Here is a 24,322-nt window from a genome sequence, read left to right as displayed (position 1 = left end):
GCACTGTACGGAACTTCGAGAAGTTTCACGATTCAGAGTTGACCTCGTGATCCCAGTTCACCACTCAGACGCTCCCAGAGTCTGGCCCATGAACTCCCAGGAGCTCGAGGTCTCCTGGGAACCACTTGATCCGGATTTCACTGTGAGGGTCTCTCGTATACGTAGAGGTAGATAGCGTCTCAAGATGAAGATCAATGTTAAGAGCAACTATAGTCGACTCTAGATACAAGACGTAGCGCGAGGAAGGGAAAGAAAAGGAGCTCCCTCGCGTTCAGGGGAACCCAGATGAGCTATGTGGGTCCGCCACACCGTATGTCCTCCGCTCATCATGTAAGCTTCATGTATATCCGTGGCATTCACCTTCAACTGTTCCATACTCAGTTGTCACTGTTTATCCTGCAGGCGATTCTCACTCCCCCAACACCTTTAGCCGGTCCCTACTTTACCATAGATTTTTACCCTGTACACGGTTCCGTTCTGGAAGGTGTCTGCTCCGCTGTCAGTATCTTCTCGGAACTGTGCGATACAGTTTGGTGCCGCATTAACTCTCAGTCGATCCTCACTTTTTTTGGTCCTATCCTTAGCCGATTATTAGTGGATTTCCCTACTCTCTGAAGTCGATCCTTACTCTCCAGTCGGTCCCTACTCCATGGTGGGTTTCTACCCTCCAGTCGGTTTCTACCCCGCATTCAATTCCTACGAACCAGTCGGTCCCTACTCCATGATGTTCCTTCTCTACGGTGTATTCTTGCTCGTCAATCGGTCTCTATTTCTGAAGTCGGTTCCTATTTTGTAATAAATTCCTTCCATCTAATAGGTTCCTACTCTGTCGTCGGTCTCTGCTCTGCAGTCGGTCCCTACCTTGCAGTCTGTCTCACCCTGCTGTCTATTGGAATTCCCGCTAGTCTGATATATTGATCACCGTACGAAATGCAGTAGGTCAACATCCAGATCTAATATGTTTCTCCGCTAGGTAAGACTACAAACCCACTCGGTATTGAATTATCCATTCAATGTAGACCGGTGTGGGCCAGGGCCCAGTATCTTTGATTACACTTACAACATATAAACTACTGTGGCTGTATGGCGCATTGACATCAATATGAAGAGATTTTTCACGATAATCTTATTAAATGGGCGTTTGCAACTGTATATCTTGCTAGGCTAGCCACGATGCTTATCAGGACAATCACGCTTTCCAGTTCATATTGTATAGATTATTATTGCCTCTATACTGGGCCCTCTACGATCGGATTAACACTTATCTTCTGCCACTCTTTGTTACACTGCCCGCCCGCGCGGGTGGACTTAACCAGTACTAGCAATTTCTGTAGATCCTCTATGGTATTCTGTGCTAAGACATTTTGTCGTATGTTGAGACGCAGTGCCTGCACATTTTTATTTGTATCGTCTCGAAGAACGCTCAATAACGATTCGAGGACGTTCGAGAGATCGTTGACTTAGCTTTCTGTGTGTTTTTGAAATAGTTTGCGACGCCTATCCTCCAAAGGCTTAAAAAGACAGACGCGATTTAATGTAATATATTTATTGCACGGCCTTCCACTAGCACCCTATAATTAATTAGTATCCTGTATAAATAGCTTGAAATTAATGCTCACCTTTTTCCTCTTTATTCGATATGTAGTGCATGCCAGGCTCGCACGCTTTCTTTTCTCATTCCGCTTCGGGAATCTATCTCTTCGCTGAGTGGGCTCGCGAGCAGGAAGCAAAGGTCTTGATGATATGTGTGTGGTACTTGGTTTAGCGCTTCATATATCGACTGTAGTAATATCTCAGGTCTCTGGGATAGCTGATGGAATGTTAAGTGAATAATATTGATTTAAAATTCCTCTAGTTCCAAGCTCTTATGTAGCTTCATTTTCTATATATATATATTATATTTAGTGGTGTTGCAGGCGGTGAGCCTATCGGCCAATCATAGTAAAAACCCCGTTAGTTGCAATACCCTGTTAGTTGCAAGGCGAATTCCTGGCTGATATCCTTGCAACTAACGGGGTTTCTCAGTACTCGAATTGAATATATATTTCGCACAAAGTTATTTCGCAAACTTGGGGGCCCTGGGGTCATACAACCCAAGCCACAAGCTTTATTTAATTCGAGGCTGCTCTACATGTCCTGTTGGCAATATTATCGCAACTGCTTTCAGGGATCTCGCTCTGGTCCTAATGCCATTGACTGAAAAGCTGAGACTGACTAGCAAGGGCCAACACTAGGGGCTAGATTCATTGTTGTCTTGGCAGCATTCTTGGTCTTTCTCACTCTACTTTCCTTCTCCATCGACCTCGGCAACGTGCTCGAAACGCCATTATGCATACTAATATTGCATGTTTTCCATGGGCGCCAAGTACTGTATCATCTGATGCGTGAATTCAGTCTTTTTCAAGGCAATGAGGAATAACCTCTGTTGACGGGAAGTAGCAGTAAGGACCGACCTAACAGCTAGGGTTGTGGTGGGAAAGGGGAAAAAAAAAAGTGGAGCAGCCGTGGAGAGTGTTTGCGGTTTGGATTTCCGGAGGGACATACATGCATACATACAAGTGCGCGCGTGTCCCTTGTCCAGAACCATGGACGGGTTCCGTGGATGGATGATATCAGTGATGGTGGTCAGGGTCCGCCGTCTCGAAAAAAGCTTCTGACATGGAAATCCAGGTTCAGCCCCATCAGGAACCAAATTGTTTCGATAGGGTGGTTCCTGGAGGTTCTCTCTGTTCTCCTTTCGCTGGCTTTTCTCGTCGTGTGCCTTGTTTGGGGGTTTGATGAGGTTATTGCGGGACACGAAGTGGGGGGGAGTGAAGTCACCCGTCCCTAAATACGTAGGTAAATTGATTTAGTCGTTGTTTGTTTGCGACGGACCGAGTGGGGCCGAGTTCTGGCTGATTCTATGAAGTCATTTTCTGGTCTGGTCGTAGCTTTGACCCTCAATGTTGTTGTTTGGACTGTCTTCTCAACCACCACACTAGACGGTAAGCGGGGGAAGTTAAGATCAAGTAGTATCGTATCGAATGGAGTATCACCCCGGTCAGGTGCGGTATTATACTTTGACCAGACAAGGGGTTGTAAATAAGGCATCGATACGGCTAAGACCGAATTGGGCGCATCTTCCAGCGCTTTCTGACGTTAAAGAAACAGTCAACTGATGGGACCCACTCGGTGAGGTCCTGCTGGCATTGGCCGAGTGGACCCGGAGGACAGTGAACCTGGTAAGAAGTTATACTGCTTGGTACTGTATTGTAGTAGGGGATTGGATAGTATCAGATCAGATGTATGGACTCGTACCTTTCCGGTGAAACTGACTTCATTCCCCTCAGTTCCCCCTCCATCCTCATGGCTCCATCGATACATTCAAATATCTCCTCTTTCCTCGCTTCCCCTCCTTTCGCTTTTCTTTCTTCATTATCATCTTCACTCAATCAATCATCATATCCTTATCCTCAAGACTTCCCTTCCTGACCTGTCTTTCTCCCTCTTCGATATCCTTGTAAGAACCCCCTCCCTTGGCAATCAACAACAGGCAATCACTGACGCTCTTTAGAACGACAATCATCCACCATGTCTCTCCCTCAGACCATGAAGGCTCTCAGGTAACAACTGACCCCTAGCACCCTTGCTCAACCAATTGGTCAAAGCTGACCTCCCATATCAGATATGAGCAGCCTGAGAAACATGCTGTTGTTGACGTTCCCCTTCCCAAGCTCCGTGACAATGATGTCTTGGTATGTGCCAGTCGTCCTTGATAGTCGTATGGCTGGCCATGCAAATCGTTTGCTGACGGATTACTATAGGTCAAGGTCAAGGCTTGCGGTGTTTGTGGTACTGACCTGCACATCCATGAGGGTCAATTCATTGCCAAGGTATGGTTCCAGCTGTCCAACATTCAATCAATTGAGCCTTTGCTGACTCTGTGCTAGTTCCCCTTGGTTCCTGGTATGTCAAGGACTTCCATGTCGCCATGTCCCGTCGAGGTAGTAGATAATATACTGATAGGTGTGCTCAGGTCACGAAACTGTTGGTGTCGTTGCGGCTGTTGGCCCCAAGGTCAAGGGCTTTGAAGTCGGCGAGCGGGTCGTCGCCGATAACTCGGAGCTTTGTGGTGAATGCTTCTACTGCCGCCGTGGAGACGAGTTGTTCTGTGAACACTTCGAGGCTCACGGTGTCACCATGAACGGTGGCTTTGCCGAGTACTGCGCGTATCCTGGTAAGTAGTGGTAGAATCTGGGAGCCACTGCCATGCCATTGCTGACTCTCTGTAGCTGGCAGGGTATTCAAGATCAAGAACCTCTCTGATGTCGATGCCACCCTCCTCGAGCCCGCCTCGTGCGCCGCTCACGGTTTGGACAAGATCGCTCCTAAGATGGGCTCTTCCGTTTTGCTGTTCGGTGCTGGTCCCACCGGCCTTGTAAGTTGACCTATATCTGAGAGACTGGTCCGCATCTTTCTTACACGCAACAGATCCTTGCTCAGTTGCTCCGCCAGTGCGGTGGATGCCGTGTTGTTGTGGCCGCTCCCGAAGGTCTGAAGATGGACCTGGCCAAGTCCCTCGAAGCTGGTGATGAATATGTCGCTTTGTCCCGTCAGGACCCTAGCGCACAGTTCGAGAAGCTGAAGAAAGAGAACCCCTACGGTTTCGACATTGTCGTGGAAGCCACCGGCAGTGTCAAGATCCTCGAGGACTCCATTAACTATGTCCGCCGCGGCGGTAAGCTCGTCGTGTACGGCGTGTACAATAACGAGGCCCGCGTTTCCTGGCCTCCTAGCAAGATCTGTAAGTACCCCTTCCGCTCATGCGGTATGTAGCGACTAACACTGGTGCAGTCGGCGACGAGATCACTATTCTCGGAAGTTTCTCCGAGACCTACAAGTTCCCCGCTGCCATTGACTACCTTGACTCTGGTAAGGTGAAGGTCAAGGGCATCGTGAATAAGGTGTTTAAGCTTGAAGAGTGGGAGCAGTGCTTGGAGTCGATGAGGAACAAGTCTGCCATCAAGGCGGCTATCACTTTTGACTAGATTCTTGTATATAGAGATACCACCGATTTATGAGTAATGAATGTTTATGTGATGTACGGGGCTTTCCATCTTAAATAGTAGTGGGTTGAGGACCCTGAGGGCAACCCCCAAGGTACTGACTGACCTTATCATGACGTTATTTACCCATCACCCGGGCCTGATGCGATTGAGATAACCAAGTGACATCTGAGTTCATCTTAGAGCCTGATATCACAATAATTGCTAGTACACGACCACCACATTCACATATGAATTAGCTACCTCAACCCTATATGGTACATGAAAGAACACAGAGTTCCATTTGTTATAAGAAACATGTAATACGGACAAGCCAGCTTGCACAGGCAACCCAAACCCAGTAGACATCCAAATAAAAGCACAACCGTTGACCTGGTACAATGCATCACCCCAAAGAATCAACAGCATGAAAAGGAAAGGAAAAAAGGAAACCAACTCAAGCAAACTTATCATGCTTCCCCCTAACCCTAACATCCAGCACCTCCTCATGGAAATTCCCTTCCTTCCTCGCCCTCTTCAACCTCCTCACCTCATCATCATCCAATCTCCGCCCGACAATCTCTTCCAACTCCTTCCGACTAATCTTCTCCTTCGCCTTCGTCTCCTTACTCGCCTTAATCCGCGGCTTGAACCGCGCCTGCATGCGAATCCTCATCGTCGTCTCAAACGAGAGACTCGTGGCATCGCCCCGAACCTCAACCACCCTCCCGCTCGCCGCCTTACTCGACTTCCCCTCCGTAACAGAAACAAACGTCTCCTTATCACCACCACCAGTCTGTAAACAGAACGATCCAGGCATCTCGGACGGAATAACAACAAACGACTCCTGATGCGAAATAGCCGATGACGCGGCACTCAGAATTCCATAATTGTCGCAGCTCAAATACCTAATCTCAGACATTAGCCAACGTTCCTTCATTCCCCCCCAAATGGGGGTAAGACAACAACATCAACATCAACATCAACAACAACATCAACAATAACAACAACAATAACAACGACAACTCTCAACAAACCCAATCCACACCAAAGCTCCCTTCAAAACAAAGAAAAAGGGGTAAAAAAAAAGAAAGGGAAGGGAAACATACTTCCCATGCTGCCCCTTAAAACTAATCCCCTCCGTACCCGCAACCCTCGTCGCAACCCAAACCTGCCGAACATCATGCGGCTCCGCCGTGCCCGGATCCCCCTCAATCAAATTCTCGATCTCGCTCGCGAAGACCTTCCCATTGGCGTCGCTAGCTATGCAGGTCGGAGGGTCGGAGGGGAGAACGATGATAACGGGGCCCGCGATGTCCGAGGGCGCGTCCGCTGACACCCAGCTCTGATCTTCGGCTGTGTTTTCTTGCTCGGCGGTTTCTTCTTGTGTGAGTTTCGTTGTGGTTGGTTTGCTGGGTGGGTAGGGCGCGCTGCGCTTTTTGGTCTTTTTGGGCTTGTCGCCTTTGAAGGTTAGTGGTTTTACCATCTTTTTTCGTTCTTTCTTTTCTTTCTTTTGGTTGGTTGCGGGGGTAGAGGAGGAGAGAGGAATTGAGGGGAGGAGGTTTTGGAGATAGTTGTGTTTTGGGGTGTTGGAGGTGAGGGAGTGAGTTTTGGTGGAGAAGATTTATTGTGTCTTATCGATAAGGGTGTTGAGTGACGTAGACGGAGTCGGTTCTATATTTCTGAGGTGTATATACCCCAATGCATGTTTTGAATATTACATTGAGCAGTTTGGAGTCAATAAAATATTCTATAGTGAAATGATGATCATCGTTTGAGAGTTTTGAGAGCATTCTGTTCTATACAAAACGCCTCTTTATCCTCGCGTAACTATATTTTTAACTGTTCTATATGCCGGGTACGAGATAACGATAAATAATGTTATATTTGTTACCCTTAGATCTTTCCCCAGTACTGAATGCTATCTTTCGTTCTACCAAACAAGAATGTACGGAAACACGATAAAAATCCTCAAGACCCAAATTCAACAGCTGGAGATCTATGTTTTATAAGGATATGACCTATACCAAAAAACAAACAATAAAACACGCAGGGTATCATAACGTATATCCACCAAAGACAGCCACACAAACCAACGCCCGAACAAAGTCCAACTCAAGCCGAATTCGCCCTCCGCATCATGAAATCTCGATGGACTACCCTATTGGTGATGGGCACCGGGTAGTACCCTGGCGGAAAAACGCTTTTCTTGCACATCGGACATAGACAGCTATTCCGCGTCAGCGACGCATCGATGCACTCGACGTGGAAAATATGACTGCAGGTGAGCTCGCGGACAGTAGACTCATGCGGGACGAAGTCCTCGAGGCAGATGGCACATGTGGTCTGCGAGTGGCTCAGCCTCTTGAGCTTGGGAGGGCGGCCTTTGGCACAGGTGCTGATTGACGACGAACGGGACGGCGCGCTGGGGGAGTTGTTGGCATCGCCTGATGATTGTTCGTCTCCCGGCTCTTCTTTTTCTTGGCTTTCTTGCTTGTCATCCCGTACCCCGTCCGCTGTGATGGCGTCGGGATTTGTGTCTGTTTTCTCCTTTTCCTCCGTGTATTCTTGGACTTCTTTGGACCGTAAGGAACTCTTGTCGTTGGACTCGGGGGTATCACCCAATGCGCTCCAATCCGGATATGTGTATATCGGCAGTGTATCCAAGATCTCCTGTGGGACTTTCATGAGGTGCAGACCCAGCATCTCCATGTCTGCCTCTCCAGACTCAATCCTCCGTTGCAGCCTCTCCCGACGCCTCTTCTGTACCAGTTGGTAACAAAGCAGAACAATCATGCTGAGAACCAAGATTGTCCCTAAGATGGCAAGAATGAACCCCCAGAGACTGGGCATTTTACCTTGATCCCTCTCTAAAGACCACTTATTAGCATTCGTCACGGATGACAATTGGAACACTTAGTATTACCAAAATCAATAAGGCTAAGCAGCCGTATGTCAGGCCGACCTGTCACAGAGGCGGAAGCATTGTGACCATTGTACGCATGGCTTGTGTTCCCCGAATACCATGCCAGCTGATTCATGAGAGTCACACCCGCTGGACCAGGAATCGCATACACGGGGAGGATGTTTCGGTTCTTCCAATCCCCACCGTCCCTCAATGACCACGCCGGATCTTCAGCTGGCGGCGGTTTGGTATTATTGCTCGCAGGCAAGTAGAACACTAGCGCATCGGAACCTACGCGCTGCGAGGCGTCAATGAACGACTCAGCACACTTAGCGTTCACCCATGGCGCAAGGCCTATGGTCTGAAACCTGAATCTATCCACGTCGGGATGGCGGGTGACATTGGGAGGTATGAATGGAGCGGTGAGATTGTTGCACGAATCCTCAACATCGAGACTAGGAACGAACAAGAGTCCTCGTATTGGGGCATTTCCTGGAGTACTTTGGGAGGACAGTGTTCGAACCGTACCATCCACTACGAAACGGAAGCTCGCGCTGTCCTGTCGTTCAATGTAAGAATTTCCCTTCATACAATATGTGGAGACCCTTGAGACGTACGTTGGCCGATGAAGAAGTGTTTATCGCTCTCCCTGGACCTGGAAAGAGCGTGGCAGCTGTGGTGAGAGATTTCGCAGCAGCAGGTGGAGACATTATTGGTTTTTTGTTTCTCGCATATACTGTGAAAGGTGGATTCGGTTCCAATCAACGGTATCGAGGACAATAACACGGCGTTTTCGAAAGTAACACTCATATGGACCATACACATGGCGAAGTAACAGGAACTGCTTTACAACAAGAAAATCGGGGCTCAGAGATGAAATGAACAAAACATCTTGATTAAATTGCGCGGTCGAGACAGAATCTAAAGTATTGCAGCTAAATCCATGGAATGCAAGGATTGAATTCGATGGTTTCAAGCGGAATGTTTGACAGGTCGCATGGTTGGCCGTGATAGTCGCTTCCACTGCTGCCACACCTCATAAAGTGGTTGCGGTGAAGAGAAAAATTTTCTCCCTGTTCCTGTATAGTGGTTGTATTCCTCCCTTGATATCTTGTTGAATTCAGACTTTTCTCCATGGCACTGCCTTCGGGCTGCCGTTCGCAGCTGGACTGCATGACGTTTTCGGATATCTCCGCCGTCAGTGTGACGAGCCATTTACATACCCACAACAAAAAGATAGAAAAACGGAAGCAACGCACTTCGCCACCCGGAATGTTGACGGGTGAAGAAACCTATCTCGTCGAGTAGATAAGAATGCGGCCACCCATGGATGTATGTATGCGCATCCCTAGCGAGCGGCATAGGGAGAGTAAAGCCACCTGCATTGCATTATGAGTGGCTTTGATTCGTAGGGAGGACTATGAAACGTCTAGCCATGATGCCCATAGGTAACGCGGGCCAACTCGTGGTGATACTGGCAGCATTGGTAGATAAGCAGTAGAATTTCAGTTTACATCGAATGAAGGATCTCCACTTGCCAATCGCTTACTATATTCGGCAATCGTTAATCCAGATCACCAATTATCTCATCACGTGTATTCATGTGACCTCACGTGCCAAGTCTGGGGAAACATCGCGATATCCTGATAATGATGGAGTACAGAAGAGAACACGGCCAGAGCCTCTTGCAGGGCTTATATTTTCGAACTGCGACCAGCTGCCGAAGCGCGCTTCATGAAGCCTCATAAGCCATACAATTGAAACGCCAAACCCTGCCCGGAAACCGAAAATAATGGAATATTAAAGCCATCCAAAACAAACATACAGCTGCACAACCCACTTCTCAAGTTTAAACACCTTTTCGGGCCGTCATCACATCATGCCATCCGCAAGCAAAGGGAAAGGGAAAGGCCGTGAAGCGCGCCCCTCTCGAAGCCGAAACACCACACCCAACTCCAGTTTCAGTGCCCCGACCGCCGCCCCTGTATCCAGCTACCTCGACAATGATGTATCGAAACTACTCGTTCCAGTCGCCGCGCAATATGGAGAGATATTGGATAGGATGGGCGGGGTCGGTCCTATACCCGACTCGAAGTCCCTGGAGACATTGATGGAGCATCTCAAGACACTCAGTCAGCTGGCAGAAGCTCGTAGCGATGCATGCGATGCTGGCATCAGAGAGCTGTCTCAAAAGCGAAAGGAGGTAGTGGAGGAACCTGAGCACGACACCGACCGTCCGAAAATGAAGCGCGAGGCAGATGATGAAGAGGAGGAATCGAAAGTACCCAAGGGAGGGAAATTAAAGAAGCGCAAAGAACGGGGCAGTAGTTCAAAGGAAGATCGCCCATTAGCTCATGGCGCTCATGAACTTTCTCGACAAGATGGTGCGGAAACCAAGGTGGAGGGTGGTAAGTTGACACTTCTCACATTCACCTTAACCGCAGTCCAGCCCCGTCGCTCATAGGCCGACAACCCCCTTCGAATTCATGGCACTGTATGTTGCAGTCGCAGGCTAATATTCATTTAATTTAGCTGCATCGCCTATTTCTAAAAAGTCGAAGAGTACATCGTCACTATCACCGCCGGAACCCAATTCCCCCAAAGTGAAGGCAGACACAGAAGCTCAAGCTCCTGGATCACCCATGTCGGACGATAGCTCAGACTCGCATCAGCCTGAACCAGCTCCTGCTGTGCCACAAATTCAAGTCTTCGGTCCAAATCCCGTGAAATTCGACGATCCGACCATATACCATATACGTGATGTCACTCCTGACATGACCGATGACGAAAGGAAAGAAATCTACAGCGTCACTCGTTTCCCGGCCAGTGATCTAAGTCATATGATGGCTGGAGTAGCTCCAGATAAAGACTATAGCAATTCCAAGCCTACAAACCAGGTCAGCGCGAATACATTCCTCGCCTACGTCGAACCATATGTCCGCCCGTTGATGGAGGAGGACATTGCTTTCCTCAAAGAGAAAGTTTGTTCCCTTAGTTGATGCTTAATACGCCTCGTAGCTAACGATAACAGGGCGATCGAGCGACACCGTTCATCATGCCTCGACGTGGGAAGAGGCACTACAACGAGATCTGGGCCGAGGAAGATGGGCTGATGAATGTTGACCAGAACGGTAACAAGGAACGTCTGCCCTTGAATCAGGGACGTGGAAACATCGACCAAGTGACAGACGAAACTATGGAAACGGACAAGGTTTCAGTTGGTCCATTAGTTAGCCGCCTGTATTCTCTACTACGATACGAACACCGCGCTCCCGACGAAACCCCTGGCACCAACGGCACAGTCAACGGGGAATTACCGAACGGCTCTTCACTCGGCGACGCAATGGACCTCGACCACCCAATAGGAGGAGGAGACTCAGAAAGCAAGCCCCAACCTTCCGCGACATCGTTCCCTGATGCATCCCCAAGCGGCTTCAAAGTGCCCGCCGCGAAGCTAGACCACGCCCAACTCGACGAGCGCCTCAAAGCAGAACTCCGCCATGTAGGCTTCCTCGGCGCTGAGGACAATCCCGATTACGACGCGCATTATGACGACGACATCGCTCAGCGACTACGTCTCCTGCAAAGCGAACTTAAAAAGCAAATGATCGTCAACAGCGCCCGAAAAGCAAGACTCCTAGAAATTGCCCGTGAGCGCATGGCATACCAGGAGTACATGACCATCCACGACGATCTCGACTCCCAGGTACAACAGGCCTATCTCAAGCGTACCCGGACATTAGGGAAGAGCAAGAAGGGCTCCCAGGCCAAGCACAGGCCGGGCGGAGCTGGCGGCGGCAGCCACGTTGTCAGTGCCGCTGGTGTGGGTCGTCCCGCTATCGGCGACGTCGCTCGCACTCTCATGGACCGACGCAAGCGCTGGCGTGACTGTATTGGGCCGATTTTCAAAGATTGCAAGACTTCTGTGCCGAGGAATAATGAGTCGGTCTTTGACCCATCGCTCATGGCGGAGTACGAGAAGGCGGAAGTTGAAGGTTGGGATGAGGAGCAGGAGTGATTTCTTCGCTTGCTCCTCATGCAGTTTTTACTATGACGGTTTATATTTTCTACTTTCCATGCACATTTCAGATGTCCTTTTTGATCTCGATTATGTCTGCTTTGCACGATCATTCAAACCGGGGCTTGGGTATTGTTGAAGTCAAAAGGTTTGATTTGAGCGTCGATTACGAGGGCTTTATGTGTTTGGCGTTGGGGTTTACACTAGAAGGAGGGTACATGATCATCGCAGAAGTACTCAATAATGACGAAAATTCACACTTAAAAGATGTTCCTTAATCTAATGCGTTCATTTATAGGGTATCATTAAATCCTAGTAAAAAAAAGATAGGTTTCGCCGGAAATAGGTCATCGGTGTATGATTAACACCTCCCCGGGATACCGCTTCAGCCTAGCGGTAAATTCCTTTTCGCTGATTTCCAGTTCAGTGCATATTTGATCAAAGCAATGCATTCCATCGAGGTATTTGGACAAAGTCTTATCGTCGATGTAGTCTTCATCATCCTCATCTTCGATCACCGTCCCTGGACGGCTCCCGCTGTGCACGGAGGTCGAAGGTCCATCATGCTGATGCGCAGCGATGGGCGCTGGCTCATCCCCTACACTTGACGCATAGGGACTATTGGTCCCTGTTCCGGGACCTCTGGATGATGGACCGCTGGTTACCTGACTGTGATAATGGTGGTGATGGTGATATTTCGAGGGTGGAGCGGGAAAACCTGTCGCGTAGGCGTACTTGTGTACACGGTATAGGAACCCTTTGATGATTCCAAAGGTGATGAAGCGACGGATGTCGATGTGGGCTAGTTGTCGGCTATGGTGCATATACCATTGTTTGACGCTTTGGCCTTGTTTGAGGCTGGCGTAAAGCTCGACTAGCCCGACCCCGTCGACCACTTCTCTTTCCGGTTGGTCCTCTATTGTCGCTGCTGTGCTACCTGGCGCTGTGATGGTAGGAGCTGGGCTAGGGCTCCTGGAACTAGCACTGCCAATGCTGCTGGCTATGTCGACGTTGGCGGTAGTGCCTGTGACGATTTCACCGAGGGGTGGCCATACAGCGTCTGGGTCATAGCTTCGGGTAGGATTCGCGAAGGTTGATACGGCAGCAGGGGATGCAAAGAGAGTGTTGACATAGCGTGCGCATTCTCGCTGCATGTCCTCGTTTGAGGCAATCGTCGAGCTGAATTGAGCTGTGGGAGCGTAAATTGCAGAGAAAGAAAAGATGTCGAGGAGGAAGAGACAATTGTAGTAGAGCAAATGCCGGATTGCGCGGCAGGTGAGAGAGAAGTCTGTGTCGGCAAGGATGGAAATTATGCGGATACTGTTGACACCATTGATGTGAGGGACGATCTATATCATGTCAAAACTGTACCAGAGCTATCTTAATGTTATGGGAGGCATACTCGTTGCATGGTGAGATCCCAATTCTCATCCATGAAGGTTTGGTATCGAACAGTGAACAAGGGGACGTGCCAGGCTTTGACAGACGGAGGAGAGGGGTAGATAGGGAACAGCTTGATATTCAAGGTGTTTAATTCGTCTGTGTTCAAGTTAGCATCTAGCCTTCTTTCATCTTCCCCCCCTCCCTGCTGAGTGTAGTAAGGCGCGTACCAATGGGAATCATGCATTCGCAATAGTTATTTAGATCCTCCATCAATGTCTCACACAAGCTGTAGACCTTCCCCTCGCCGCTCTTTGAATGATCTCTGGACAAAAATTGACCTTGCTCCTCCAGCCCATGCATCAGGTCCGCAAGTTTCTGGACTACACTCTTGTACGTGCTAAAATCTTCTTCCTCCGCCAGCACGATGCAAAAATTAAAGATGAATTCGTTGCGGTCATAGCGGAGGGACTTCATGCAGATCGGGTAACCAAGTATCCGGTATCCATTCGTGCAAACCTGCATCAAGTTTCCGCATAGCTCTTGACGGGGAATCACGAAGAAGGAGATGTCGGAAAAGGTCAGGAAGAGGGGTTGCGACGGAGCGGTCGCGGAGGGAACTATCGCGCCATCGGGAACTTGGTGAACGACCTTAGGTCCTAAAGATTGTATGGGTCAATTGACTACCTTACTTGAGATCCAAGTGAGGTTGAATTATTTGCTTACCCTCCTGAGTGTCGAACTTGCTGTAGAAGATCGCTTTGATCATGGTGGTTGTAGGGGTGACGAGTGAGTGGGGGAGGAGTGTGGTCGCAAGTGCTATAGTAAGCTAGAGAGCATCATTTTAAGAGCGTAATTGCATCATAGCATAAGCACATTCTCTGTTACCGGCGCAAAGAATTGGGGAGAAGTTTGCGGTGTGAAGGGAGTGGAGAGGGACTATGGCGGGGAGCTCTACTTAGAAGTGGAGCCTTGAAGCTCCAGTAGTACCCCGTGACAAAGATAGCACTCACGTTATCACCGGTGATCTAGATCTATACTAGAACAAGGAAATCCTCGTGCGACCTAGATCTACAGGTATCAATAAGAGCAACACCAAAACTAAGCTTCATTGACTAGTCATTATCCCTATCCTAGGAAGTAGATAACATTATATACCTAAGTGAAGTCGACCACCAGTCTTCGTGTGCCTGGCAGCTGTCACCCAAAGAGGCGTCTCCTAAGTAACTTAGTAATCCCCAGACGAGGGTAGTTAAACAAATCGTACTGGGTTAGTTTTCGAGTGAGAGTGAACTAAGTATGGACCTTCAGATTGTTCTTATCAGCCAGGAGACCGTTCATGGCGAGACCAAAGGACCGAAAAGAACATAGGACGCAACGAACTTTTGAAGCCAGAACTACGGATATTATGAATGCATCTCGGCGAAGTCACTTTCTGGACGAAAAACACCAATGGCCATTTTATGCAATGCTGCAACGAGATACGACATAGACAGGAGGGGTATTAAAGGAATCAACGGGAGGGCTAAACGCAAGGAATTCTATAACAATCAGCGGTCGGGAAAAGTGAGAGAAAGAAGCCTAATCGCGGTCCACAGTAACGATCGAACAGAGTAATACGTCCCGCAGAGTTGGAGAAAAGAGAGAAGAAACCGCCGCTGATGCGCCATAAATGCACCTAGATGGAAAACATGCCTGCCTGCTAAAACTTGAGAAACTGCAAGGATACGCAAAAAAACAAATCGAACTGAGCATCATTCCGTGTGGGTCTTATCGTGCTGTTCCTGACGGAGAATGAGGAGGGCGTCGAATAGAAGTGCTCGCCGCGAGCAAGGTGGACGTACGTTCCGAGAGCGACACGGATCGTCTAGCGCCTGTCCTACTACTAAGGTACGGCATGTCATACAAGAAATCCAACGGTTGGCCTCTTCGGATCGCATTGATTATGTCGACGTAACTTCCTCGCTCGCCAGCCTCCTTCAACCATTGCTCCCAGTCCTCGTCCAGCGGAACATTGGCGCCTCGTTCGCGGGCGGCACTTGCTGCAAGAAGACGATGATTCAGTTCCACGCCACAGCTTTCCATTTCCTCGTCGCTTGACTCTTCTTCAACCTTCTGAGGTACATCACAGTCGACACCACGGTCATCAATGGTGTCAGTCACGGGAACGAAGTGCTCGCGTGCTTCAACCTTGACCTCTGGTTCTCTCACCCGCTCTGGGCCATCTTCGAAGTGAACCTCAACCGAAGGTAGCGGGGATGGCGACGCGGGTCGGACACCATTGGCCGTTGTATCTTGTACCTTGACGCCCTCTTCCTTCTCATACCGCTCACGTGCCGACTTGGTACCTTCCCAGCGACACAGCGAGGATATCTCGGCCTCCGTTAAACCGAGCTCGTCGAAGACTCTAAAAAGCCGACGATGCCAAGGAAACCGACTCAGCCTCATGCGATGCGGACCATAGAAATAATCAAGACCAGGATATTGAGCTTCAACGGTGTCCAGCGATCCATAGAAAGTCGAGGTTTCGATCCGAACTTCGGGAACGAGGTTACGGGTGATATGAGCTGAGAATGTCGCTGGATCGCTCGTGCGCGGGCGCGGAAAGGTTGCATTGTGCACAATCTGAGCTAGGGAAGGTTTGTGCATGGTGAAGGGATGTCAAAGTGTACGATGTTGCGTACGGAGTGTATGCGACAGAAGTAGTTGGTGATTGAACCGTCTCAAATATCCGTTAGAAGTCAAAGCTGGGGTAAAAAGATAGGGGATCCGCTGAGAGACACGGCTTCAAGGGTTGGTAATTTCCACAAAGAGATAAAGAAGGAAAAAAGAGAAAAAGTCCTAGTTGACAGGGATTAGAACCGCCTGCTATATTTAGGAGAAAAGGAATAGAAACGGGAAGGGCAAGTGAAATAGCAAATTCCAGATTCCAACTGCCCTGTTTGCGGAAGGGAGCGAGATGGGGATCGCCAATTCAATAGTAGGAAAATGACGGACAAATAGCGATCTAGAATAGCAGATCTCACTAGAGTTTCAGCTGGCTGATTCGCGTCGTCAGGAGTACCTCAACCAGAAACAACAAATACGGGATCTTCCAATGAGCAAGCGGAGAGATCAATGGGCGGACGTCCAACGCATACAACCGTGCAGTAGTGGTGGGTGATGTGTCAATAGTTCACTTCTTTGCCCATAGATTGGGTGATGGCAATGGGAAGAAACAGAGTCGGGTGATGAATGCCTTGGAGGAAGAGTTGTATGTCGGTAGCCGACTTTGCTTTCCCTTCCTTTTTCTTTTGTTTTTCTTTTTATTGTTCTATTATTTTCTCTTTCACAAATGAAAAGGACCTTCCTAGCCCCTGGGACAGGATAAGGTGAAACTTCTCCGAGAGAGCTTTGGCCTCAGGCACAAGTGGCGACCCAAAGCTAAAAAAAAATTCCGTCTCCTGAAACTAGAAGACAGAAATGCCCATGACGGTACTAAGAAGAGGAGGATGTCAATCAATGCAGCCGGCAGACGAGTGATTGGAAATTATGAATTACTATAGTAGTAGTTGAAACGGTGGGAGACAAATTAGAAGAAAAAGAAACCAAAAATGGAGCGAGATGTCTATTATATATGAGAATTTTCATCTGAAAATGAACAATCATGATGTCTGCTGACAACACCGTCATGCATGCATGGAACAGCGCATAAGGAACAACTGCGTGGAGTATTCTTGACTAGTGACTGTGAGTGAGTTAGCCAACTTTAATTCGGGGACAACAGAATAATGCTTCTCCATCCAAAAACGCCCTGAGCAAGACTGCGTTGGCGAGCGGGTCTCTCATCCACTCTCGCCTCGCGCTGGTCGCCTGCAAGGCCACTTGGTCGACGATCCGACTCGGGTGGTCTAGGTCTCAGGCAGGGGCCCATGTAGGTACTCGACTGGAGGAGTCCTAACGGGGTGAAGAGGCGAAAGGGCTATTGATAGAAGGTCTAGACATGGAATACTGTTTGTTGCATTTCAAAACTGTCGGAGAAAATTGTTGTCATTACTAAGTCACCGCTTCGATTAGCGGAGATGAACGAAAATGACCCATTAGGAAAAGAAGCAGAAGAGAACTTAGCAAATCATCATGGTTTCTTCTCTCTTATTGGATCACTAGGAAGCATGAAGGAGCGGTAAGATTTCCCCAAGAATCGGTCTACGAAATCCGTTCCTCCATTGGGGGAGTTGGGGGTATAACCGGCACTTGTTATACGTACCAATCCCACTCCGCCTTCGACACCTCAGGATAACAGGCTGCCTTATCATCATCTGTTTCTTATCGCATGGTTTTCACGAACTACGTACTGCTTTAACGGTCCACTCCGAAGTATAATGACCTTAGATACTCATTCAGTTGTGCTATATCCCCATGTCGACTTTTGACGGGATCGTCCAAGGTACGTGTGGATGGTCCATTACTTCAGATTCATAAAATCTAATAACCGGATAGAATTCCCTTATATCCAGAGTGAGCAACACTACCGCACATTGTAAAAGGCCGTAGCCACTAAAGGACAAAAGTCGATTACTTTCGCAAAAACCCAGAGAGGCCTCCTCCACTAGCCGGCTTCCTTAGCCATGTCCATAGTGATCATCTCCAGGGCTTGGAGTCCTTCCGAGCTCCATTCATCTACTGTTCGGCAGCAACTAAAGAGGTATTGATCCATCAATTCACCCCTACCCCTGCCCCGAGCATATGGGGTACTAAATTCATTCATAGCTGCTCTTGCACATCGAAAAATATCCTCACCGCATGAATTTCAGTAGAGGCATCCTTGAATCCCGGAGGTTGCATTACAAACATCTATCCAAACTTTTGGTGACTTCTCTCCCCATGATATACTCTGGTTCCTATTAATACCACATAGCGGCCGATCCCTCTAAACACGCCGACGGAGATCGAACTCACCCCTCGGCTATCCATCAGAGTTACCCTGCTAGACGCCAATCACTGTACGGGCGCGGTGATGTTTCTCATCGAAGGTAGTGGAAAATCCATTCTCTACACCGGTGACATTCGTGGTATGTATCCTCACAAAGCACTTCACTTGATGATCCATAACTCTGACAAATAACAGCGGAGTCTTGGTGGGTCGACAGCCTTATCCGACATCCAGTCCTCATTCCCTACACTCTAGGTGGTAGGCGATTGGATAAGATCTATCTCGATAGTACATTTGCCCGTCACTCGTCTATATACCGTACATTCCCATCCAAGGCAAACGGATTGGCAGAACTTCTGCAGAAAGTGGCATCCTACTCAGAGGACACTACATTCTACTTCCGAGCATGGACTTTCGGATATGAGGAAGTCTGGATGGCTCTTTCTGCTGCTCTCAACTCAAAAGTATACATACGTTACATCCCCATTACTGTGATTCTATGCTAACGAAACAGATCCATGTGGATCGGTACCAAATAGGTCTGTATAGGTCGCTCGTTTCCGCTCAACAGGGGAGGAGCGGCGAAGCATCTGCTCTTTGTGGCTTCGAGCTCGGGAATAGATTTGTTCCTGGCTGTCTGAGCGAAGACGAAGGATGCCGCATCCATAGCTGTGAGCCAGGCGTACAATGCTCGGCGATTTCATCGAAGAACCCGGTTTATATAATCCCGATCGTTAGTCGAACGAATGACGGCTCGGAAATACCCGAAGTTGGAGCTGGAGGCGGAGGTGGTGACTTGTATCAGATTCACGAGCTCGAAATCCCAAACGAGCTGGCACTAGAGCAACTAGAGAAACTTTGTCTCGAGAGGATTCACGATTCTCAAACACTCTCGGAGACGCGAGAAGCGCTCTTCAAGGCATTCAAGTCCAAAAGCAAAGCACTCCAGCTTGATAGCTATGGGATGAAAGACGTTCATGACATTACCCTAGAAAACCTAGTGAACATCCTCAGCCGGGGCCGTTTCCACGACAAGGATCGGTCCGATAACAATCAAGGATCAACAGGACGACATTATAAGTCAGGAAGTCGACTTCCAAGAGTTATCGTGAGTGGGGTTGCATAAACTAAGTCAAATATGCATTAACATTCAGCAGCACTTTCCATATTCGCGCCATTCGTCCTATGCAGAGCTATGTGAGCTGGTTTCCGCATTCAAACCAAAAGACGTATACCCTTGTACAGTGGACCCTCTAACATGGGACGAGGACGTCTCCATGCAAAGTCTCTTCGGCCATCTGTGCTCAGGAACAGAATTCACTCACGACCACCACATGCGCGACATGCTGGAAAACGACGAAGACCTTCGCTCAAGGAAGCGAGCTCGCTACGAAGAGCCCGCATCGCAACCAAGCCAGCTGTCCAGTACACTGGACAGCATACCCAGAACCACAATGAATTTTGCCACCAGCAACCCCGGCGACGATACAAGTCCAGATAGAAGAGCGCCAGATCACCCCAATCCCCAACGAGACCCAACAAATTCACAAGAGCATCCAGAGCCGCAACCAAGACTCCACAAAGCTCACTTTGCAAAGGCAATAATACCCTCATCATCACATTCATCCTCAGATCGCATTCCCATGCCTTCATCCTTAGAGACTATCCAAGACAACAACCAAGCACTAAACTCGCCACTCCCTACCCCAGAATCAGCCCGAGCAGCAGAAAAAGCCAGGCGGAAGGAGATCCGCCAAGCATGGCACTTCTTGAACAACGCACGATCCGACGAAACTCCATTCCACCTTGGCTCTCTCCCCTCTTCATGGTCTACCGAAGAAGACAAGGACCACGAGTACCAGGGAAAGACCACCACAGAAGAAGAGACATCGCATCACATCGTTGGGCAACTCAACGATAACGTCGATATCACAGACAACAACATAGAAGAACCAGATCCAGAGCCAGAAAGCCACTTCAGTCAGTCACACTCCATCTCGTCTTCCGCCTTTGCATCCCAAGAACAGCCGTTGGAGCCAGCCAGTGATATGAGCTTCGATGGTGCATATTATGAGCATATCGAAGCCCGGGAACAACCAGAGGCTCAGGCAGCGGCCTCTTCATCAACAGATGCCCAGGTGGCCAATACCCTAAAGAGAAGTAGCAGTTCGTCTCGAGTACGGAGAGCCGCGTATCTAGCTGCTAAAGCGGATAGTTACGAGGCCTGGGCGTCGATGGGGCTTGTTTCGGCGGGGGATAATCACACAGAAGAGGAGATTGAGCTGTGATTCTGACCCCGTTGAGTTTACAATTGTCCTGTATACTGTAATAAAAAAATATAATTATAAAAACACAAACACCAAGTTATTAATCATAAAAATAGAATAAAATGGATATCATTACACACATTCATAACACATGCCAATGTAAAAAGCACATTTCCCCAAATGCAAAAGAAACCAACCTATACCCTAATCTATACAAAGAGAAAGTTAAGAAAGGAAATGTGCCAAAACACGCGCACGCATACAGGTTAGGTATCTCAACACAACCAGAAACGGAAATACAAAGTAAAAACGAGAGAGAGAGGTTATATCATCATCTAGTAAACGAAGAAATCTTGCGTAAGCGGCAGGCTTACTGCGGGTTGGGCGTCGCAAAGGACACCGTCGGCTTCGACGGCGTAGCTTTCCGCGTCGACGTGCATCTTTGGCATGGTGTCGTTGTACTTCATGTCGGCTTTGCCGATGTTGCGGCAGTTCTTGACGGCTTCAATGCGCTTCTTGATTCCGTAGGATTGGACGGTGCCGGCGTCGATGGAGGCTTGGGAGACGAACATGATTGAGGTGCTGGGGACGTAGGCCTGGGATATCATGTTAGAAGGGATTCCTGGGGGTGATAGGACAGAGTGAAGGGGACTTACTCCGAACATGGGACGCATGATGACCGGCTCGATGGTGGGAATGGAGCCGTTTGGATCACCCTGAAGAGTAAATTAGTGTCTTGTTTTCTACTAGGGAAAGTAATTGACGCATACCATCTGTGCAGCGGTAATCATTCCGCTCTTCATGATTTGGGTAGGCTTGGTACCGAAAGAGCTGGGGTGCCAGAAAACCAAATCGGCAATCTTGCCGACCTCCACGCTACCAATCATGTGGGACATGCCCTGGGCGATGGCTGGGTTGATGGTGTACTTGCTAATGTACCTCTTGACTCGGAAGTTGTCTGCGCCTGTGCCTTCGTCCTCCTTCAGCGGGCCGCGCTGCTCCTTGTTCTTATGCGCTGTGTTCCATGTCCGCAGGATCACTTCACCACAGCGGCCCATAGCCTGCGAATCCGAGGACATCATACTGATGGCGCCAAGATCATGGAGAACATCTTCGGCGGCGATGGTCTCGGCACGGATACGACTCTCGGCAAACGCAACGTCCTCGGCAATGTTCTTGGACAAGTGATGGCACACCATCAACATGTCAAGATGTTCATCTAGAGTGTTCATCGTGAACGGACGGGTGGGGTTGGTGCTACTGGGAAGTACGTTCGGGTGCTCAACGACGGAGATGATATCGGGAGCATGGCCACCACCGGCTCCTTCCGTGTGATAGGTGTGAATTGTGCGGTTCTTGAAGGCTTCGATCGTTTGTTCCACGAAACCAGACTCGTTCAGAGTATCGGTGTGAATCATGCATTGCACGTCGTACTTGTCGCACATATCCAGGCAGGTGTCAATGGCCGCAGGAGTGGAGCCCCAGTCTTCATGGAGCTTCAGTCCCGCTGCTCCGGCCACGATTTGTTCCTCAGTGCTGATTCCACCACAGTCGTTTCCTTTACCGGTGATACCCACGTTGATGGGGAGGTGATCGCAAGCCTGGATCATCTGGCGCATATGGGTAGGTCCCGGGGTGCAAGTAGTCGCGTTCGAACCTGTCGAAGGGCCAGTTCCTCCACCCAAGAATGTAGTGATTCCAGAAGCCAACGCTTCATCCACCTGCTGAGGACAGATGAAATGGATATGGGTATCGAACCCTCCAGCAGTGATGATCTTGTTCTCACCGGCGACCACGTCCGTCGAGGAGCCGACGACCATGTCCGGATGCACGCCGTCCATAATATCGGGATTTCCAGCCTTGCCAATGCCGACGATGATACCGTTCTTGATTCCAATATCGGCCTTATAAATACCGCTCCAGTCGATAATAAGCGCATTCGTGATAACCGTATCCAGACAGTGTTGGTGGGACTTCTCCGACGACTGGCCCATTCCATCTCGAATAGTCTTGCCTCCGCCAAAACTGCACTCATCACCGTAAGACGTGTAATCCTTTTCAACCCTGACCCACAGGTTTGTCAATCCCAGGCGAACCAGATCACCAGTGGTGGGCCCGAACATCCGAGCGTAGGCTTCTCGGTCCATCGTAAACGGGGTAACGAGGGCGGCATCCGCAGTGGGCTCAGCAATGTGAGCGAAACCGTCAGCTTGCAGACGCAGCATGATCTCGTCCACTCTGCTCAAATCGACCTTGCCCGAGGCAATGAAGTTACCACCCTTGATAACCTGATGGCCGGCAATTTCCACAAGCGTCACAGTCTTGGTGTCTCCAGGTTCGAATCGTACCGATGTTCCCGCAGGAATATCCAGGCGATAACCATACGCGCGAAGACGATCAAAATGCAATTGCGGGTTGACTTCAATGAAGTGATAGTGGGACCCAACCTACAAATTCATCATATAAGTATCGTATAGTCCAAAGGGACCGAAACGGCACTCACCTGAATTGGCCGATCGCCCTTACTCATCACCTTGAGCCTGATTCTTCGTCGTCCCTCATTCAAGGTAATGCGCTCGTTCTTCACGGGGATGATCGCACCGGGCATCTTCTCGGGCTCAAAGTCGTTTGGATCCGGATCAGGGAACGCGTCCGCCGGGGGGATCGGAAGGAAACTCCCGTATAGAGCCTTCTCCAAGTCTCCTTCGTCGCTACTGATGGGGTGGTGGACCGTTACGAGGTATGTGCCGGTCGGGAACGTGCCTTCGACCTGTAATTCTACAAGGGTGGACACAACGGACGGTAAGACATGACGACGACCAAGCATGGTCTTGCCGATGGACATCAAGTCCGCGACGGAGTAGAGGCCATCGCGGATGAGTTCCTGGAGATTCGAGGATATCAAAGCCTAAACAAGGGATGTCAGTGCCGGTCCACTTCGATGGGATACACAATTGACAATGGCCAATAACATACCACTGCTTCTGCATGATTCAGTCGCACACCACGTGCAAGACGCCGTTGGGCCAAGAAGCCCAATTGCGAGATCGCGAGTTTATCGAGCTACACAAGCGCACCAATGTCAGCATTCAGAGCGGGGAAACGAGGTAAATATCTAGATCGAATAGTTTATATATATATATAGATCTCGATCTCCCCAACGGATCCCTGTCTAGAACGTACCTCCTTAGGGATGAGGTGCATCTTCGCTGACAGTAGTTTAAAAGCGGAGCTCAATGGATGTCTCTTGGCCTGCGAATCACCGACGCTGTAAAAAATCCAGCAGCAGGCGATCGGGAGTTGACGGGCCAATCAGTGAACAGGGAGTGGATGACACGAGAGAAAGAATTAATAAAAAGAAAGAAAAACGACTGGATCCGATGCGACCGGGGGGGGCGAGAGGTGTATACACGCGACCAATGGCCAGTCTGATGTCACAAATCTCTTGGGGGAGGTGATATCGCACGGCGATGACCTTTTCTGGGGCAAGGGAGACCGGAAGGCGACATGCACGAAGGGATTCCGGGGCGGTCTTTATAAATGAAGCCCAAAAGCCAGAGGCCGGATGTTGATGTGGGGTTTCGCCGAGATACGCTGCCGGCATTGCTGATAAGGGTTACCTTCGGCCTATGGTTGGCCGTGCCCAATTGTCCATTCGTTCATCAATTTGACTAACAGCTTTTTTTGGATTTCTGGAAACGATAGAAATCCTGCACGAACCGTGCCGGCTAACCGTCCGATCGATAACCACGAGCCATTCCATGGAAAGCCGCCCCAGACTCACCCTACTGCAACCTCATCCCTGCACGTCTGGGG

The 24,322-nt window shown here is 49.3% G+C and overlaps 8 protein-coding genes across 8 annotated transcripts; 3 read left to right on the top strand and 5 right to left on the bottom strand.

Moving 5' to 3' along the window:
- The first annotated feature begins 3,437 nt into the window (after positions 1–3,437).
- F9C07_2306 (putative alcohol dehydrogenase) lies at positions 3,438–5,082 on the top strand. The gene is made up of 9 exons (XM_041290092.2): positions 3,438–3,499; positions 3,554–3,602; positions 3,665–3,734; positions 3,804–3,872; positions 3,930–3,945; positions 4,016–4,216; positions 4,272–4,417; positions 4,471–4,783; positions 4,834–5,082. Exons 2-9 carry the CDS (start codon positions 3,571–3,573, stop codon positions 5,025–5,027), a joined length of 1,041 nt encoding a protein of 346 aa, XP_041143290.1. The 5' UTR covers positions 3,438–3,499; positions 3,554–3,570; the 3' UTR covers positions 5,028–5,082.
- A 399-nt stretch (positions 5,083–5,481) lies between these two features.
- On the bottom strand, positions 5,482–6,510 carry F9C07_2307 (FRG1-like family-domain-containing protein; the record flags this gene model as incomplete). Its single annotated transcript, XM_041290085.1, has 2 exons — positions 5,482–5,932; positions 6,134–6,510. The coding sequence occupies 2 exons, from the start codon at positions 6,508–6,510 to the stop codon at positions 5,482–5,484; spliced, it is 828 nt and encodes a 275-aa protein (XP_041143289.1).
- A 629-nt stretch (positions 6,511–7,139) lies between these two features.
- F9C07_2226298 (RING finger domain protein) lies at positions 7,140–8,639 on the bottom strand (the record flags this gene model as incomplete). The annotated part of the gene is made up of 3 exons (XM_041290084.1): positions 7,140–7,894; positions 7,951–8,488; positions 8,547–8,639. The coding sequence occupies 3 exons, from the start codon at positions 8,637–8,639 to the stop codon at positions 7,140–7,142; spliced, it is 1,386 nt and encodes a 461-aa protein (XP_041143288.1).
- A 1,169-nt stretch (positions 8,640–9,808) lies between these two features.
- On the top strand, positions 9,809–11,947 carry F9C07_2309 (putative transcriptional regulator Ngg1; the record flags this gene model as incomplete). Its single annotated transcript, XM_041290083.1, has 3 exons — positions 9,809–10,337; positions 10,462–10,910; positions 10,961–11,947. 3 exons carry the CDS (start codon positions 9,809–9,811, stop codon positions 11,945–11,947), a joined length of 1,965 nt encoding a protein of 654 aa, XP_041143287.1.
- Positions 11,948–12,214: 267 nt separating this feature from the next.
- Positions 12,215–14,312, bottom strand: F9C07_2277964 (putative nitrogen permease regulator Npr2). Its single transcript, XM_041290075.2, has 4 exons — positions 14,054–14,312; positions 13,558–13,986; positions 13,350–13,486; positions 12,215–13,296 (listed from the first exon to the last, which is right to left on the bottom strand). The coding sequence occupies exons 1-4, from the start codon at positions 14,094–14,096 to the stop codon at positions 12,295–12,297; spliced, it is 1,611 nt and encodes a 536-aa protein (XP_041143286.1). The 5' UTR covers positions 14,097–14,312; the 3' UTR covers positions 12,215–12,294.
- A 785-nt stretch (positions 14,313–15,097) lies between these two features.
- F9C07_2311 (uncharacterized protein) lies at positions 15,098–15,976 on the bottom strand (the record flags this gene model as incomplete). Its single annotated transcript, XM_041284891.1, has 1 exon — positions 15,098–15,976. One exon carries the CDS (start codon positions 15,974–15,976, stop codon positions 15,098–15,100), a length of 879 nt encoding a protein of 292 aa, XP_041143285.1.
- Positions 15,977–17,725: 1,749 nt separating this feature from the next.
- On the top strand, positions 17,726–20,527 carry F9C07_2226294 (DNA repair protein; the record flags this gene model as incomplete). The annotated part of the gene is made up of 8 exons (XM_071509778.1): positions 17,726–17,753; positions 17,807–17,824; positions 17,878–18,011; positions 18,077–18,175; positions 18,225–18,378; positions 18,435–18,703; positions 18,754–19,347; positions 19,397–20,527. 8 exons carry the CDS (start codon positions 17,726–17,728, stop codon positions 20,525–20,527), a joined length of 2,427 nt encoding a protein of 808 aa, XP_071363953.1.
- A 314-nt stretch (positions 20,528–20,841) lies between these two features.
- Positions 20,842–23,710, bottom strand: F9C07_2313 (urease Ure; the record flags this gene model as incomplete). The annotated part of the gene is made up of 6 exons (XM_071510937.1): positions 20,842–21,102; positions 21,145–21,222; positions 21,277–22,953; positions 23,010–23,414; positions 23,483–23,569; positions 23,690–23,710. The coding sequence occupies 6 exons, from the start codon at positions 23,708–23,710 to the stop codon at positions 20,842–20,844; spliced, it is 2,529 nt and encodes an 842-aa protein (XP_071363952.1).
- Between the last annotated feature and the right edge of the window lie 612 nt (positions 23,711–24,322).

This window comes from Aspergillus flavus, chromosome 2, assembly GCF_009017415.1.
Source record: "Aspergillus flavus chromosome 2, complete sequence".
Lineage (NCBI taxonomy): Eukaryota > Fungi > Ascomycota > Eurotiomycetes > Eurotiales > Aspergillaceae > Aspergillus > Aspergillus flavus.
The sequence above is the reverse complement of the archived record's forward strand: the minus strand, read 5'-3'. Positions and strand labels throughout refer to the sequence as shown.

What these genes read in the sequence shown, in the direction of transcription:
- F9C07_2306 (XM_041290092.2), top strand. Translation starts at nt 3,571, where the DNA reads ATGTCTCTCCCTCAGACCATGAAGGCTCTCAG. An exon ending in TCCGTGACAATGATGTCTTG is followed by an intron (nt 3,735 to 3,803) that starts GTATGTGCCAGT and finishes GGATTACTATAG; the next exon opens with GTCAAGGTCAAGGCTTGCGG. An exon ending in CGAGTACTGCGCGTATCCTG is followed by an intron (nt 4,217 to 4,271) that starts GTAAGTAGTGGT and finishes GACTCTCTGTAG; the next exon opens with CTGGCAGGGTATTCAAGATC.
- F9C07_2277964 (XM_041290075.2), bottom strand. Translation starts at nt 14,096, where the DNA reads ATGATCAAAGCGATCTTCTACAGCAAGTTCGACACTCAGGAGG. An exon ending in CGAATGCATGATTCCCATTG is followed by an intron (nt 13,487 to 13,557) that starts GTACGCGCCTTA and finishes ACTTGAACACAG; the next exon opens with ACGAATTAAACACCTTGAAT. An exon ending in GGGATCTCACCATGCAACGA is followed by an intron (nt 13,297 to 13,349) that starts GTATGCCTCCCA and finishes GACATGATATAG; the next exon opens with ATCGTCCCTCACATCAATGG.